At 31.5% G+C, this 19,084-nt stretch overlaps 1 protein-coding gene across 1 annotated transcript; it reads right to left on the bottom strand.

The window, feature by feature from the left end:
- Window positions 1-15,132: 15,132 nt before the first annotated feature.
- Window positions 15,133-17,553, bottom strand: GSTF12 (glutathione S-transferase phi 12). The gene is made up of 3 exons (XM_021442221.2): window positions 17,359-17,553; window positions 16,971-17,019; window positions 15,133-15,665 (listed from the first exon to the last, which is right to left on the bottom strand). The coding sequence occupies exons 1-3, from the start codon at window positions 17,503-17,505 to the stop codon at window positions 15,217-15,219; spliced, it is 645 nt and encodes a 214-aa protein (XP_021297896.1). The 5' UTR covers window positions 17,506-17,553; the 3' UTR covers window positions 15,133-15,216.
- Window positions 17,554-19,084: the final 1,531 nt, after the last annotated feature.

The raw sequence follows: 19,084 nt of genomic DNA, 5'->3' as shown, positions 1-19,084 counted from the left end.
AAACTCCAAAAATTTCATTGAAGTACACTTTCACGAACTTGGTAAAAATCAACTTTCGAGATGAGTGGATACATAAATTTTGAAACTATTTTAGTATGTAGAGTTGAAAGAATAATTTGAATGATTGAAGCTTTATGATAAGCATAATTTTCTACAAAAATTTTATAACTCCCTCAATTTCTAATGTAAATTAAGTAAATTGATGGTATATTGTGTATGCTAAGTGTTTGAGAATGTGTATATTGACACTTAGGAAAAATTTGAGAAAATATGTGATAATTCCCATAATTTGAGGTTTTGATTTAAGTTTGATATTATGTTTGTGAATTTATGTGTATGGAATTAAGTTAAATCAATTATTTGAGGTGTGATATTAACAAGGAATTATCTTGGGATGTTAAACTTGGATTTTTAGAAGTTTTGAAAGCTTAAAATTGCTTACAAGGGAAGATGTATCGATACATTTTTGACAAGAAGAACAATATGTCATGTTCTAAAGGAATTCTATTAATACATTTAAGATATATCGATAGATTTGGTCAAAAGATGAACATGCATCGATACATTTAAAGCAAAAGGCACCTAAAACCATTCTGCTTGAAATGTATTGATACATTGCTTCAACGTATCAATACATTTACTCAAAATTATGGCAGATGTATCGATACATTGCCAAATGTATAGATGCATCACTGAGGAAAGGGAAAAAAATAAAAGGGGTTCACAAACATTTCACCCATTTAACAAAAACCCCAAACTCTTTCTCTCTTTACCATTTTAAAAACCCTAAGCCCCAAACAGATTCATGGAGCTATTTGGAGCTAATCTAAGCTTGGGAAACACCTCTAGAGGTAAGATTAAACATTTTTACAAATTACTTCTCAATTTAATTAGATAGATTCCTAAAAATCTAGTTTTTCCAGGTTTGGTGAATCTTCCTCGATTCAACTAGAATTTGGAGCCTAGATTCATGCAATCTAACATCTAAGATATGGGTTTAACTTGTTAATGAAGGATTTGGGCTTAAATAGTTGGATTGCTAAGATTTGGTTAATTATAAAAAAGTTGGCATTTTTCGAAAGTTAGGAATAATTAATATTTTCATATTCTTATGTGTTTAAAGGGGGGAAATGGAGTTAAACCAACTCGTTGGCAATCTGGAGGGTGATTGGAGGCTAAGGATTGAAGCTTGGCTAGAAGTATCTCCAATTTGTCACTATGAGTGGGTTTGAATTAAAATGCATGTGATGCATGACACCTTGACGAAGACATTGCCATGGTATTGGAATATGTGTATGTATATATATATGTATATATATATATATGAGATTGCCTAGATGTAAGTGCCTAGGCTAGAAAACCAAACTGTGGAATAGGTGTTTGTGTGTTGTGATATGAGCCACATGGGTGGCCTATGCTATCTGTGCTCAAACTAGGATGTCTAGAGTCTACAATGAACCCTAGGAGTAGATTTTCCCTAGGTGAAGGATATGTTAAGAGAATTTGATCCTATGATGGCTTAGAGATTTAGAGGCACTTATAACCTAACTGAGCTTAAAGTTGATTGAAGCTCGATAAATGTGAATTGAGGTTCGATAAGGAAAATGTGAAGGATAAAGGCATGGTGGCTTTATTTGTGGATTTGTGTTTTCGTTCAAGGGATGAATTTTGGACATTGATTTGATTTGTGGATGAGTGGAGTTTCAATCCTCTATGACTATATGTGTGCCTGCATGGATGGTGGTAGGCAAGGACGGTGGTATTAGTCTCATCTGCGATTCCCACCTATAGTGTTTTAATGCCACCTATTTGAGAATACTTCAGGTGATGCCAACCATTAGGAGATTTCTCCGCTCATTGCTTCGACACGCGCGTGATCTTTTTCTTCGCTAGTAGCTTTGCTTAAGCATTATTTGATTCTCTATCGATTGGCCACTGAGCGTGATTTGACTATGTCCAGGGGAGGACCACTCGTTGATTTGTTTTGCCGATGACGTGAGATAGCCGTGAGAGGCTTAGATAAATATGATATGAATATGATGTGAAACTTTAGTGACCAGAGTGTGCGATAGAGAATGATGTGAATAACTTTGATTGGCTTCGAGGGTAAGCTTAATGATATGTGTGATGATCTTTGGAGACATTAAGGATGATGATATGCTTTCATATTGGAGATTTAAGGACAGTGATATGCCGTATGTTTAGAGATGTTTGTTGGATTATGTGGTTGCACTAAAAGTGCAATATTTACATATGATTTTGTTTATCTGCACCTTTCATTGAATATTATAGTACTTATCACCATGTGTAGATAAATAGACCACAAAGGTCTACGGCAAGGGTTGTCTATAGAAAGACTAGTTTTGGCATCTGGTAGGTTTCAGTTACGTGTCAGTCATTCTGCTAAGTCAATTAAAGTCTTCTACTGTGGTTATGTATGTTGGCATGATGTGCCATATGAACTTATGTAGGGCTTGTTAGGTACGAACCTGTTTTGGATGGCCAATGTATGGCCTTATAAACATTTGTATGAATTATGTGTCAAGGATAATGTATGATATTTGGTTTTATTATGAATATTTGATTATTAAATCCCTTGGCTTGTGTTATTTGATTTTGAATTCTGAGGCTTGCTAGGGTCTGATGGGCTTGCCTATTGGGCTCATGCGTTAGTCACAAACTCTTGGATTTTGGTTGAGATAAATTTATTCTAGAAAATGTATTTATGGATGTGGAAATGTTTTGGAAATTGGTTTTTTAAATTATATGTATATGTAAATATGCTATTATGTATTAGTTTTTAACAAAAAGGGACAAGCCTTTTTATGATTACAGTTCATTCAATTACTCCAGCCTTCAGGCTAATGTGGGTACGAGAATTACATATATATGCGATTGATAATGGTAATGGATAATAAAAAATGTTCTTGAATGTAAGTATTGTGATAGTGGATTGAAAAGGTATCCACTTTTCCTTGATTCTTGTGTTTTGACATGATTTGTTATTAATGCTGGAAATTTTTGCAAGGCTCAGCTACCCTGTTAGAATTTTATTAATTAAAAATAAAGATACAAAAGGGAAAGAGACATAAATCGAACCTCCAGAATTACATGAGTTTGAGAAGAATTTAAATAAATGCCTAAAGTGGAATGTTTCATTTTATGTGCATATTTATGAATGTAATCATAAATTGAAGCACTTCCATGTTACAAGATTTGAAATAATTAAAAAAATAAAAATAACAAAAATAAATTAAGAGTACTACTTATTTACATTTATTTAAAATGAAAATAAGGTAAATTTATGTTGTCTAATCTAAGAATTCCTCTGAGCTCACCTTTGGCTTGTGACAATACATGCAGGTTCTGGTGTGTATACCCCTGATTGGAGAGATAATCTACAGCCTAGTTCCCTTCTCTGTTAATGTGTGAAATCCAGAAAGAGATACCACTCAAGCATTTTCGGATGGAGGCCAACAAATATCGAGTTTAAGAGGAACCTTTATGTCCCTCATGTATCATTTGTACAACCTTGTTATTGATGCTTGATCTTGGTATGATCTTTTATAAAATTTTGATTATGTTATAATTAGTTGTAGTCCTAGTATGGCGGTAAAAATACCAATTCTTGAGCACTCAATGCTACGGCGATGATGGAAGAGGGTTATAGATTTTTAGAAGTCAGTGAAAAAAAAAGTGTGGAGTGCCGCGGGGCTCAAGGAGGAAGGCGGTGGCGCTCTTATGTGTTTTATTGAAACACAAGTTTATTTTTGAGGAAATTGTGAGAAATAACCTTTCTTGATAGGGGTATTTTAAAAATAACCATTGAAATAAATTTAACTGTTCTTAGCCATATTTAACCATGACTTGACAAAAATACCTTTGAAACTATTTCAAATAAATTAAACCAATCATCACAATTTCTCTCCATTTGTGCTTCCGATTTCTCTCTCTCACCATCCCACTTTCTCTAATTTTATCGATTTCTCTCTTCAGTATTTGTTTACTATGCTCCTGATTTCTCTCTCCCGCACTTTAAAATTTCTCTTTCCAGCACTTTAAAGACACCAAATGATAGTTTTGATGTGCTTAAGTGGACGGTTATTTGGAGAATTTGATTTTTAGGTATTTTGGATAAAACTAAATAGTAGAAATGATCACAAATGTTTGAAATAGCTTTTAATTAGATCAATTCGAGATTTGGATACCGATAAACCTAAAAATTTAAAATTTATAAACCTATGTTTTCAAATAATTTTTTTTTATTTTTAGTCAAAATAGGTGTTTTAGATAAGAAAATTTGTGTTTTGATTTATAAAAACATGTTAGAAACATTTTAATCGGTGTCAAATTGTCAAAAAAAAAACAAAAAGAAATAAAGAGAGTTGAGAAGATTTGAAGTTTTGGTTTGTAAGTAACAACAACAGTTTAAGCATTAAAGTGTAACAAAATATTTCTCAATATGGCGTGTAATAACTTTTTTTAACCATGGCGTGTAACATGGTTTTGTACATGACGTGTAACAACAGTATTTTTTTTTACATGGCATGTAACAACCTAACCATGGTGTGTAACATGTTCTTGTACATAGCGTGTAACAACTTAATCATGGAGTGTAACATATTTCTGTATCTGGCATGTAACATCATGGCGTGTAATTTCATTAAGAGTAATTTTGTCCAACTTGGCTAAAAATAGTTAAAATTATAAAATGGGCTATTTTTGATAACATCTTATCTTTAAGGGTTATTTTTAAAAATGTCTATTTATTTTTTAAGGTCTTTTGATGGCCATAAATATGTGGTTTTCAATAGCTGAAAATGGAGGTCTTAGAGGGAAACCAATAGCAGTTTTAAGAGAAAGAAAATGGTTCTACAAAGGATGAAATGAAAAAAGAAATGAAGACGATTGAAGATCGAGAATTGATGGTAGTTTTGTCCTTTATTTCTAGTTTTTCATTTCTCTCTTATTCTTTTGCCACAGAAATGATTTTTTTTCTTGAAATTGTGATCTTTTTTGAAGAAAAGATGATGAACTAATTTCTTTTTCTGAAATTATGATTTATTTCAATATGTAGTTTGAATTTATAATTTTTCTTTGCTTAACATTAATGGGTATTGTATGGTTTATTCAAATCTATGTTTAATACTTTATACTGCTTAATCACCAGTTGAAATGATTAGGTTCTCTAAATGCAACTTGACAAAAAATCAAAATCAAATAACTAAATTAATTAACAAAAAATAATTAACAAAATTTAAACTATAAAGAAAAATCAATGTAATAATAACTCGGGTAAAAAACAAATCAAATAAGCTTAGGATTACAATATCCCTCGCACGTCATCTAAATCTTACCTCTCTTTCTTAACTTATTTTAATGGATTGAATTGCAAACTTAGAGTCCTCAATTATTTATAAAGGTCTCCCAACTCATCTTATAAAAATATCTATTTTGATCAAAACACTATATCCCTATATGAATTAAAATTAAAACAAACTTATTAAGTTCATACTCTAATCTGGCTACATATGGCCTATAAGTATATCCTTATCTTATACACAAAGGCAAGTGGGAAGTTGTTAGGAATTTGAGAATATGGTGCCATGAAAAGTAAGTATATTCTCATGGCTAATTCCATTTGTAATGAAAATATATTTTGATAATAAGACGAAAAGTTTGTTTTGAGTAGGCATTTATTATCTAGTTATAAAAGTACCATGATACTATTGAGATATTAAAATATATTTTTATGTGTTGTCGGATTTACCATGCAAGTTCATGTATCGTTGACAAGCAATATTAAAGAGAGTAAAGTTCATTCCCTTAGAGAATTTCCCAAATCTTTTTGTTAAGTATTAAAATTAGCAAAACTTAATTTTATCCAAAAAACTGAATTTAAAGCTATTGAAAATTAAAGAAACTTAAATGAAAACTAAAATTGAAAGCAAAAGTAACAATTTAACTAAAATCAATAAACCAAAACTCTAGAATCACAATATCCCTTCAATATTTCATCTAAATCTCCTTTACTCTCTCTTTACTTACTAGATAGTTTTGAGTTGTTAATGTAAAGTTGTAATATATTTATAAGTTTTTTCCAATGTTCTTATAAAAATATCTTCATTTACCAACTTACTATATTACTATGCAAATAGAATCAAGAAAGACTCATTAAGCTTAAACTCCAATTATGGCCACATATGACACGTAACTGTATTCCTAACGTACACGTAAATTAAATCAATCATCTTATATAATTGATATTGAACGTATGTTATTTCATCCATGACTTATTCTAAACTCCCTTTTCTAGTTTTGTTTAGGTTACCCTAACAATCTAATTATAGATCAAGCAATCAAAAGCATTAAGAACAAAATCAAAATAAACAACTCAAACACTATCAATTATAAGCAAGAAAGAATATTAAAAATTGAAACTACGCATTTGGTTCAATTGCGATTCTAGATTAAACACATTTAGCACCACATATCTAATAAAAAGATCATCCAAAAGAGAAATTTAACCATCAAAACTAAACAAAGAATGTATAAAGATAACAAAATAAGAAAGAACTCCAAGATTTGTCAACCTTCGATTTGCAATCTTCCTTCTTTTCCTTGCTTTCTTGCTAGCTTGAATTCCTCTTTTCTTTAGAAAGACCTTACTTAATTGTCTCTTAAAAGTGGTTTTGAAAGAAGGATTAAATAAAGCTCAAATTCATGTCAAAATAGAAGTCCGAATACGTAAGAAGTCTTCTCAAACATGTATGCATTGTAGCTTTCTCTCCTTGGGGCCACAGTGCAGCAACCTTGGTGTATTTTTTTCACATTTTGTCTTTGGGTGTTGCAGTGCTACTTTTCTGGTGGTCGTGGCACCAAGTCCTCTATTTAGCCAACGTGTCCTTCCTTGTTGAGGCACCTTGGCCATCATTCCTTCCATGGTCGTGGCCTTCCATGCATTGTCTAGAATTTCTGGTTTTGCTAGACTACTTTGAATTTTGCTGCAATTTCTCCTTCTTGAAAGTTGAAATAGGAAAAGTAATAAACATGAAAATTGTTGCTCTACCTCTTCGCTTTTTAATGGTTTAAAAATCACATCAATTGGAGTTCTGTAGTGAAATATATGCTTGAAATACCAGAACATATGCAATGGGAGTCTGCATCGTGAATGCATTCTTTTTCACATATTATCGCCCTTGTCATAATACACCTAGAAAAACAACAAACTAACTTAACTAATAACTATACTTAAAGCAAAATATCATAAAATAACTTAAAGTAATTGAACCTTTTACAATTAACTAAAATAAAATAAATGACTAAAAATAACTAATACTCAAACTAAATCTCAATAACTTAGATAAAATACATCCAAAATTATGACCAAATAACTCTATAAAATAGAGTTATTATACCCCCAAACTTAAAATTTTGCTAGTCCTTGAGCAGAACATAAAAGAAAACTAAACATAAATGAAAGCAATTTAAATGATGAAAACAAGTTAAATAAATAAACTAACTAGAGACAAGTAGTGCCAAATCAATGATCTCCATAATTTCCTCAAAAGTTTATCGATAAATCTCTAACTCAAGGAAAAATATAAGCATCATTCAAGTTCATGTTTCAATTCAAATGCAAGCTCATTCTTGAATTGATTTCTATGTAAGTGTGCAATCTTTTACAAAGAATATCATAAAATCTGGATGAGTTTATGCCAATGCAAAATTTCAAATTAGTACTTCAACTCCATAGGTTTGCTTTTCATCTCTCTCTCCACTAATGTAGACTAATACTAAGTCAAGGATCAATAAGGCTTTATTAAGCTTGCAATGTACAACTAGGGTTAATGTAGGATATAGGACAATAATAAGGCTCAAATCACCCTAAGCACATAATCATTCTAGGATTTATATAGAGCTGTATTCATAACTTCTAAATACACCCTTTCTTCAACTTTGAACTTTTCTTTTGTTCAACACTTTAATTTCTCTTTTTTTTTCTTTTTCTTTTCATCTTTTTTTTATCACAATTTTACACTCTTAAGCATATTTCTTTCTATGATGATAAAAGGTGAACACTAAGCATATTTTTTAACATTTTTTTCCTTCAATTCCATCTTTTATCTTATTCACATCTAGCTCAATGTATTTCTTAAAATGATTACATACTTAGGAGTGAGGGATGCAAAATTGAAAATTTATTTAAAAGGTTAGGCTAAAATAATTAGGTGTTTAAATAAAGAAAAGGACAAATTAGGCTTAAAGGGTTAACTAGGGACAAAATTTAACAAAGTTAGCTTGAAACGCTCAAATAGTCAAAAATGGCATAAATTATCTCCTTAACTAAGTATTGCCTAGGATTTCAGCTCAAGAGAATATCAAGCAAATTCTAAAATTCATGACATAATTCAATAATTCACATTAATATAAACGTTTTCTAGATATGCACAATAATTCAAAGTAAAAGATATAGTGCTCAATATGTGGAAATCACATTCTAGCAGTGATACTTAGTAAAATAATTTAGCACAAACCAAACAATATCCTATTTATCAAAGGCTAAAGGTACAAGACAACTAAGTTCTCATTATTGGATAAGGAAATCATCGTAAAATTTGGCAGAACTTACTCTATCCTAAAAACTTCAAACAAGCATAATGAAAAGTAAATGATAAACTAGCCTAAAACATGCATGTAAATAAATAAATAAAGTCTCAATTTTTAAAAAATCAACTTCCAGAAAAATAATTCTCCCCCCTTTCACCAAACTTAAATTCAACATTGTTTTCAATGTTAAAAATAGATAAAGAAAAGGTTATAGAATACTCCCTTGGTAGTTGACGGACTCTGGAAAGGCTCTAATCCTCTTCCTCATCATCATCTTCCTTTGTATCACCCAAGGTCATGGGAGGATCTGGTATCCATGTCCATCCCCATAAAAGTACCACAAGATTTGAGCATATGCTCTATTTTGGGATTGCATTAATCTTGATATAAGGCCTGTTGTGTAAATTGAAGCTCAACTATTCAATTTGTTGAGGTAATTTTAAAGCTTTAGCTTAGGTTAAAGAGATTGAGGACATGGTGCCAAATAAGAACTACCACCAATCGAGGGTTGAGAATATTGGTAAATAAGTCCTACATCAATAAGAACTTTTAGATGAAGTAATTGTTCATTCAACTTCCACTATATGTTGGCTCTTCCACACAAAGCAGTGATAAACGAAGGGAACCATAAACTATCTCTTTTCACATTGGTTGTATGCTTTATAGCATGGATGCTTACTTGGCCAATGTTGATGGATTTTCCCATCATAATGGCATAGAGAAGAACCACCCTATCCTTTGTAACATCATTTACATGTAAACACGTAAGCATATCTGACACCACAAAATATCACCACACCTTCGACATTTGCTTCTTCACACTGTGCTTGAAAGACATTGCTTTATCCTTTGATATTTTCTATTGGGCACCCTTTTAGCAAAGTACTGAAATAATTTCATTCCAATCTTGATGCTCTACCAGATATTGTCCATCACCATTATTCTCCATATCGAGAACTTCATAGAAAATATTGGTGGTTTTGCTATGGAATGGCACTTGTTCACCTAGCACATAAACAATAGCATTAGTATGTTTAAGAACATTCGCATAAAATTTCCTTACCACAAAGATAACAATCGCTTTTGGTTAGGCATAAAATTTTTTCCAATGTCTTTTTTTAATTTAGGCTTGAATTGTAATGTGTCAAATTAAAGAAACATCAAGACCTCTTTCTTGAATCAGAACCTTATTTAAGAGGGAACTAGTGTGTCTAGCAATAGCATCAGCAGACATAAATTTTGTCCTATTGAAAAAACCACTTGCACCAGCCCTTGCTTTCTTGGTGTCATGATGAATTCTCTAAAATATACTTAACAACTTGTATGGAGTAAAATATTGTTGCAAGATAGGCAAACTATATCTTTTGTACAGTTGGAAAAATCCCAACAACTTAATTAGGGTTATCATTAGAGTTGAACCACAATTCAATAGGTTTTTGGAGGTGGGTGATTGAAAGAGTGGAAACAAAATTAGTGGGCTGGAAGGCAAAAACATTATCCTTTAGAGGCAAGGTCACTTCACTCAAGTATGTGCTTGCCAGCTTGGCTATTTTCTACATTTCATTATTCCCTATACCGGCGAAAGTGAAGGGCGAAATTGAGAAGATACAAATAAGCTTTTTATGGGTAGGTGTCGATAAGCAAAGGAAAATAAACTGTGTGAAGTGGGAAAATGTATGCAAACATAAAGAGTATTGGGGCATTGGGATAATTGATTTAGAGGTAAAAAATTTGGCACTTTTAAATAAATGGTTTTGACATTATGGAAAGGAAAAGGAAAACTTATGGTGAGAGGTCCTTGTGGAAAAAATTGGATGTTATCCTACTATGCCCTTTGTCAATCTTGAGTGAATATAGAAAAGAGTTAACTTTGCGGAGAAAAATCATAAGCCCTCTTTCCTCTAGTAAAAAGTATTTTTTGCTAGTTCAAGCAGACATCGGGTTTACTGTTAGTGATGGAAAAAGCTTGTTGTTTTGGCAAGATGAATGGATTGATTGGTTGCGTTGGCTCAGTCTTTCCTAAGCATTTTCATTCTAGTCATTATCAAGAAAGGTAAAATTGTCGAATATGAAAACTAAATCAAGGGAAGATGGAGTTGGAATATGCAGCTAAGGAGGCAACTTTTTGATTAGGAAGTTAAACAGTGGGAACTTTTCAAGGGATAGCTTATGGATTTCCAACTCAGCAAAGAACTAAGGGATGAAATGATCTGCAAAAATGAAGCTAGTAGGCAATACATGGTAAAATCTTTCTGTAAGTATGTGTTTACTATTAATGTAAATGTCAATAGTACATAGAGGAATGTATGCACGGAATTAGCATTGTGTAAGGTTGAGACTTTTGTGTGGCATTTGTTGCAAGGTAAGATTGGGGTTAATAAGGAATTAGAAAAAAAGGGATTGTAACTTAATAACATCTTATCACTTGTTTTTAACTTGTTATGAGTCATGGAAAGTGTGGTCGGGTTGGTGTGAAAGCTGAGGGGTACAATGGGTCACACCTAGTAACTAAAGACTTTTTTATGGCATGGAACGAAGTTTACTTAATGGGACTAGATAATAGAATATAGAGAATGGCTCCCTTCTCCATTTTTTAGTCTATATGGAAATGTAGACATGAGGCTATGTTCAGAGCTAAGGAATGGAAAGTTGAACAGTGCCTTAAAATGATAAAAATTAAAAAGGCAACATGGGCTAATGCAAAATAGCCTAAGGAGTTCCTATTGGTGCTTGATATCTATAGACAACCTTTTTTTAAGGTACAACATAAAAAAGAGAAACGAGGGAGGAAAAGGATTCACCGAGAGAAACCTAGGATGGGTACATGAAGTTCAACGTTGGCAGTGCTGCTAAAAGCTACTAAGACCAACTAGAATTGGGGCCATCCTAAGGGACTCAAGCATTGAGGTTGAAATCACCTTCTCTATACCACCAAGGGAGGCCAATTCCAACCTAGCAAAGAGATGGGCAATGAAGGAAGCTTTGCTTATCTTTTTGACATCTTCATGGAAAGAGGAGTATTATCTTGTTATTGAAAGTGATTTAGCCAATGTTGTGAAATGGACAAAGAATCCCTACATTTCACCCTAGATGATGTGTAAATGGATTTTGCAAATTGAACGCTTTAAAAAAGATTTGGTTGGTTAGGAGATTAAGCATATCATAAGGGAAGCGAATCAAAAAGTTGATGCGTTGGCTAAGGAAGGTGTGGACTTGCAGTATGATATTATAAGAATCTTCCAATAAGTGTTGAATTTTTTTGTTCATGGATGAGGTAATTGCTTATGGTTGGGTTCTATGTTGTAAAAGTTCTTATGTCCTCTAACCTATTGGTGAAGTTTTTAATGTTTTGCTTGTGTTTCAGCTTGGTTGATGGGGAAACTGTTGACTATTGTTTCTGTGTAGTTTTGCTTGGGATCATTAATTTGGTTCTTGAGGTTATGTTTCTACAAGGGTGTAGGGGTTTTGCCATTGTTTTTGTTTGGCTTCTTTTGTTTTTCGGTATAGGGGGTCAGGTACCCACTTTGAATGTTTTTTGAAGTGCAGGGGATGGCTTTTATGTTTTTGCTCGATTGAATCCTGCTTTGTCTGTGGGAAGGATGTTTTGCTCTTGTGCTTGGATGTTTAAACGATATTGGAGGGTTTATTGTGATATGAGGGTATATCAACCAATATCTTTTGTTTTTTGAGCTTATTGCCTTGCTGGTGTAACCGTATAGGGAAATTTTCATTCTAATGATTTATGAAATCTTACATTTTGCTTTTGAAAAAAATTAAAAAGAAAATAGAAGATATGAGAAAGCTTCTCTCTCTAGAATTACAGAGGAGTTGTGAAAAGTAGAGTAGGATAATACCATTGGTAGAAGCTTCCTTGATGGGACAAAAGAATGATGTGACTTGAGACAAATTATTAAAAGATTAGATCGAACTTCAAATCGGTGGTGCCACTAGTAAAAAGTTAATGGAAAAAAAAAAGCTAAAAAAAACAAAAACCTTTAACAAAAAAAAATCGGTTTCAAAACTTATCAAATCAATTAAATCACAAAGTTGACTGATTGAACTTTCTAAACTCAAGCATCATTTTTGCTTAATTAATTGCCTTATTGATCTTTACTACAAGAATTCTTTATTCTCCCAAGAAACCATTTGTTTTGATCTCCATGTTTTTTGATTATTTTTTTCAACTTAATTACGTTTTCCATGTTTGAAAAATATAGAAAAATCAAACAGATGCATCAAATAGGCTGTGGTTTGTAAAAAATGTAATGCCATTCAGTGGCGGAGTCAGGATTTTACGTTTATGAGAGAAAAAAATTGAAAATAATATTTATAAATTAAACAATCATACTAGAAATTTAATGTTTGATAATAAAATAAAACAATTTAGATAAAAAAGTTTGTATGAAAATTATACAAACAAATCTTGAAAATTATTCAAAGGAATCCATCTTAATAATGTACTTAAAAGAATTAATTAATATAATCATAAATAATTTAATAATGACAATAATCTTAATTTCTAGATAAACTTAATTACAAATAACAATTAACAAATATAATAAAAAAATCTTAATGAGAAGCAATCTTTAAAAAATATTAAGGACTATCAATAAATAATTCAATGGAGAATTAATTCTCTAAAATTAATCACAAAAATTAAATACAATATTAATAAACAATTCAATGAGAAAGCAATCTCCGAATAAAAAACTTAAACGTCAACAAGAATCTAAGTAAAGCAAAAAGCATAACTAATTTGTTGGAAAACAATCAACCAATCTCTAAATAAATAAATAATAATTAACCTTAGGTGCTTAATCAAATTGCTTTCAACAATAAATAACTAAAACGGTAAATTTTAAATCAAAATCATCAAGTAAAAATTATAAAATAAAGAAAAATTTAAAGTTGAAAATGTTAAAAATAAACCAATCTAATCAATTATCATTGCTTGAAAATTGACTTATTGACTGAAAGTTTTTTGCATAGAAAATGCTTACAAGAAAAAAAGTGTAAAAAAATAATTTTTTTTGTTTCTACAGTATTTAGTAAAAAGAAAAGAAAGCAAGTGGTGGTTGTAAGGTTTTGGAGAAGTGAAATTTGAAAATAATTCTATTGCAATTGGTTTTATTTTTATTTTTTTGGAAAATGTAATTGGTTTTGTTTTAGTCATGCTAAATTAGTTATTAACTAATTGTTGTGGGATATTTTACTAAACAAAAAATTATTGTAGGAGTAAAATTATAAAATTTTTAAAAAATAAAAATATGTTAGAAGAATTTTAAAATTTTTGTAGTAGTGAAATTATAAAATTTTTAAAAAGCAAAGGCAAGTTATAAAAATTTAAAAATTATTGAAAGGGTAAAATTGTAAATTTTAAAAAATACAGATAAATTATAACTTGTCCCCGGCCCCCAACTCCACCCCCTCCCCTCGCCTCCGATGCCAGATGGCACCTAGGATTGAGAATGGAAGATAAAGGCTGTAAACCAACTATAACCAATCAAAAAAATTAAGTTAATTTATAAATAATAAAAGATAGATGACGTGAAAGAAGAAAGAACGAAAAGATAAATAATGCGATGCAAATTTATTAATTTTAAATTTTTATTAATAATAATTAATTTTATTCCTTGTTTGGACATAAAGATAACATGATATCAATTATATCATTACTATTAAACCTGTTAAAATGGAGACCCATTGGGTGATTTATTTTTTATTAAATATGGTGGGTTGGGTTGAAAATTTTTACTCATATTTGAACCGGCCTAAATGGCCAGCACCAAATCAGTGGGCTGATGTGGGCTGGGGCAGATCAGCCCATGGGTCAAAAAATAATTTTAATTAATTTAATAATTTTATATATTTAATTATGAAAAATCAATAATTTAGTTACTAATAGTATTATTATTTTATATATTTCAATGTCTTTAATCTTCACTTGTCAAATTAAAAATTTAATTTAAATTAAAACTTATTATCTCTTTTCTTTTATGGTAATGAATATTAGATGATAAATTAATAATAATTCAGACCTTAAGACATCATTACTGTCTAAACAAGATTTAAATGTTTTACTTAAGAATGAAGATTGAGGAGGATATAAATGAGTCTTGAAATTTTTATTATTTGGTTATATACTTATGTTTATTAGATAGTAGTTTGTGTTAAAGATTTAAACTTTATTATGTAATTTATTATTTTTTTTTATATTTGGTGTAATTTATTTATTTGTAACATGTTTTATTATTCAATTTATGAATTAAATCATAGAATAATTTTATTAATAAAAAATATATCAAGTAAAATATAAAAATATTTTTAAAAAAAATAAAATGCGCTAGTTCAACCCAATCCATGAGCTAAAAAGGATGAGCTGGTTGAGGTTTTAATAATCCATATAAAAAATGAATTGCTCCGCCCAATTTATATTTTTTAACCCACAAGAGCTGAGGCGAGCTGGGCGCCAGCCTATATTGACACTCTAATTACTATCAACGTGAAATAAAAATTTATAGATGGTGCGCGAAAGGGGTAGAAGACTTTTTATTCGTAAGAGTAGGTCGGCAACAAGTACAAAAGATTTAAAATACTGGAAACAAACTAGTACTTAGCCAGCTCCATTAGCTTCTTCCATGCAGACCGGTTAGAGATGTCCTCCCACCACGCATTCACATGCTTCCTTTCCGCCACCAAATGCCCCATTCCAGCATCGTTTACCAAGTATCTAATGGCTGGTAGGTGGCTAAGATCAGCCAAGGTGAATGAATCTCCGGCGAGATAGCTGCTCTTCGACAAGTGTTGCTCGTAGATGTCGAAGACTTTCTCCAGCTGTTGCTCACATTTGTGCGCCAAGGCCAAGTCACCATGCTTTCCCATTCGCGGCAGGATGACAATTTGAAACACGAGAGTCTTCACCAAGTCATTGAAGTTGTGTGCTTCGACTTCAAGCCACTGGTCGACGACTGCTCTTTCTTCCAAGGAGTTTCCCAGCAGGTTTGGACCACGGTCTGCGTACTTGGCAGCATAGTATCTTATGATTGCCCTAGATTCTGCACAGGAGAAAAATGTCTAAACGAATAAAGAGAAACGACAAATCCAAAACGGGATCTCCTAAACCATTCCTGTCGGATTTCAAACATTAAATAACCCAAATTGATTTGGCTTGAAAAAGACAACACATTGACAAAACTTTTTGAAGCAGAGGGAATTGTTTGTGATTAATTAAAACCTAACTATTTACAAAGTTTGAAGAAGAGTGGGAATAATTGTTGGTGATTAATTAAAACTTATTAGACAACTAGTTCTAGTTTAGGTTGTTTTGAGGGATCTTATAATATTCGACTCTAGCGGGCTGTTTGTGTAGGAAGAAAGATCTAGAGATATTAGATATATTGGAAGAAAATATGAAAAATACAAAAAATTCTGTAATCTCATATTAATTTTTATATTTTCTTAAATATAATTTAATATAACATGTGTCAACTCTCTAATTTCGTTTGTAGATTTTAAAAATTCACCAACGTTATATAGGCAATAATCCATAAAATATACCCTAACGTCTTAGAAGGGTTTGAAACGCCTTTCAAGCAAGGTCAATCTACTATGAAGTTAGTTCTTGGGAAAAACTAGTAGTACAAGGAAGAGAATTGAATACAATATATTGAATGATATGGAAATGTAATTACACTTGTTTTTAATTTGGAGGAAAATGCCTTTACATATGTTTATTATTAAGTCAAATCTTTAAATTCTCCACATGTTTAATAGTATTATTAAAGGATTAATAATAAGATTGCATTTGGTGTAACAATGTACCTCACTTGATCGCAAAAGGAGTGAGGGAGATTGTTGAAGAAGCTGAGGCGTGGAGAAAAATAGAGGATATGTTCAGCTATATTCAACATGCTATGCTTAGAGACATGAGGAACTCAAATTGAAAGCTTCAAGATGTAGAGAGGCTAACGTATTTTTTTGATAATTATATGATTATAGTGTACTTCTTTTCCCTTTTCATAGTTTTTATCTCATTGAATTTTTTTTATAATAAGGTTTTTAACGAGGTTTCTAATTACGCATAGCGAGAGGGTTTAAGATAAATTAAAATGTTTTATTAGAAGCTCTTATTATACTCCGTTTGTATGATATCTTGATGAATCAATAAATTACATCATGTTTTTAAATATATATATATATTAGAGTTGTATAACGCGGTTCTTATTTATTAAGCTAGATAACATCATCAGCTAAACCATCTTTTGCTGAGCCTATACTAGTCTCAAACTAGCCAAATTCATCAAACTCAAGTGAAAATTCAAATGATTTGTTAGTATTCAAATAGATTCCTACAATCTTACCAAAAAGCTTCAAGTCGCCATCCTCTATAGCTGGTATTTGCCCGAACGGCTGCATGCAGAACCAATGTGAAATTTTTGAGTGAGTGAAGATATGCTAACGTGTCAGGATACAAAAATTTACAACATTGACACATCATAAGTTTTAAGGTCACAAAGTAAAAATAAAATAAAAATTAATATAGAAAATAAGAAATAAAAATTATTGGTGTTAAAAATAGTACAATAGAAATAGTTTTGGTATAACACAAAAGAATATTTAGTGCTTGTTTGACCTGATTTTTTTTCAATTTATCTACTTTTTAAAAGCAAAAGTTAGATCAAATAAAAATTTAAAAAAATCCTTAAAAAAGTAAACAGTTTTTTTTTTAAAGTAGATGAATTTAGGCACCTGTCGGAGGAGGAATTCTGGTCTCTTATGCTCTCCCGTGTCAAGATCGACGTGGAAAATCTCGAATTCAACATCCTTCTCGAGAAGGCAGGCCAAAACCCTCTGAGGGCAAGCTGCCCTCACTGAACCATGAACTTTGACTACCATTTTTTCTAATAATATTAATAAGGGAGATAAACGATTTATGCCTTTGTTGGGGCTCTTGTTGCTTAATATATAGAATTCCCAGTCTGGGCTTCTCGGGGGTTGACACATGACTTCCCCTCGTTTCAAAATTTTCATTGGGCTTTTGATTTTAGTCTTCATTCATTCAAAGATGGGGGCCATTGCGAGTACGGGGGTTGTCACATGCCTTGATCCTGCGGTGGGTGAAACCCAACCAAATCGAAGTGTCCTTCTTACTTTCCGCACACTAAATGCATACATGCTTGAAATCTCCTTCGCACTTTCCACATGATAAAGGTGACCTTTTTGGAGTCTCTTTCTCAAACCATGTTAATTGGAAATATTTTATTTTTAAAGTAATTTTTTTAATGTCATGAACACTAGAGCAGACCAAGTTGAGCCGAGTTTGCAAAATCCGTCTGAACCATCTGACCTAGCTTAATTGTTTTCCTATAAAAGCCAACCACTCGTATTCATCCAAATCTAAAATAAATAGAACCGAAATTTTGAACTTATATTTAACATGATTTTATTTTTTTTTAATATTAATTTGATTAAAATTAATAGATATTAGAATTGGCCCGTGCATTGTGCTTGCGCGAAATAAGAAACCTTGAAGGGAGTGTTGATGAGAAAAAATATATACAAAAAAGTTGTTATAGTTTTTAATACAAAGTGGAAGAGTATATCATAATTGTTTATAATTGTATACATTCATTTCTACATATTTAAGAAAAACTGAATGTCCATTAACAAAATTAAGATCAGGAACCAAGCTAAAGGTAGTTTACTCCAATCTTTTCATAAATCATGCGAGTTGCTCATGTAATCAAGATTCTCCAGTAAAAACCAATCATAGCATTTAGTGATCATAATTCAACCCATATAACTCAAATAATCACTTTTCAATTCATTTAACTTAATGATCAATATTCCATCCATAAAACTTAAGTGGCCATTCTTTCTTTATAATCCATAACTCTACCAATGCAATGAGACTTATTCTATCTATTAACCCATCTTGGTTGTCACATAGCTTAGAGTTTAATCTATAACTCAATCAAACATCACAACGCAAGAAACATTTACAAGAGGCATCACAAAAGCAAAAGTAATATGCAATAATCATGAATGTAGGATGCATTTTGGGTCTTGGCCCATGTCAGGGCATCTCACATCTGGGCTCATGAGTGGCACATTGACCTCACTCACGTGGAGCACCACCATGATGTAGTGGAATTTTGCCCCACCATGTGTGGGGATCGTTCCGCTCATATCACTATACGTTGGCATTACATGTGGAATGTTACCTCACATCGTGTGAAATACTATCATCATTAAACTAAGCGTAATTTGTCACATGTGGAATGTTATCTCGCACTATGTGAAGCATTATCATCATCATACAAAATGTAATTCACCATGTGTGGAATGTTACCTCACACTGTGTGAAAGCTCTAGGAAACAATCACATATAAAGTATTATCTCACATCTCAATATATCATTAATACATAATCAAAGTAGATTCATGTTACACCTTTAAATCTCTTATAAGGTATG

This window comes from Theobroma umbraticum, unplaced genomic scaffold, assembly GCF_002168275.2.
Source record: "Theobroma umbraticum cultivar Fairchild unplaced genomic scaffold, ASM216827v3 scaffold_239.1, whole genome shotgun sequence".
In the NCBI taxonomy this organism is placed as follows: domain Eukaryota; kingdom Viridiplantae; phylum Streptophyta; class Magnoliopsida; order Malvales; family Malvaceae; genus Theobroma; species Theobroma umbraticum.
The sequence above is the reverse complement of the archived record's forward strand: the minus strand, read 5'-3'. Positions and strand labels throughout refer to the sequence as shown.

What these genes read in the sequence shown, in the direction of transcription:
- GSTF12 (XM_021442221.2), bottom strand. Translation starts at nt 17,505, where the DNA reads ATGGTAGTCAAAGTTCATGGTTCAGTGAGGGCAGCTTGCCCTCAGAGG. An exon ending in CAGAATTCCTCCTCCGACAG is followed by an intron (nt 17,020 to 17,358) that starts GTGCCTAAATTC and finishes TTCTGCATGCAG; the next exon opens with CCGTTCGGGCAAATACCAGC. An exon ending in TGGCGACTTGAAGCTTTTTG is followed by an intron (nt 15,666 to 16,970) that starts GTAAGATTGTAG and finishes TCTCCTGTGCAG; the next exon opens with AATCTAGGGCAATCATAAGA.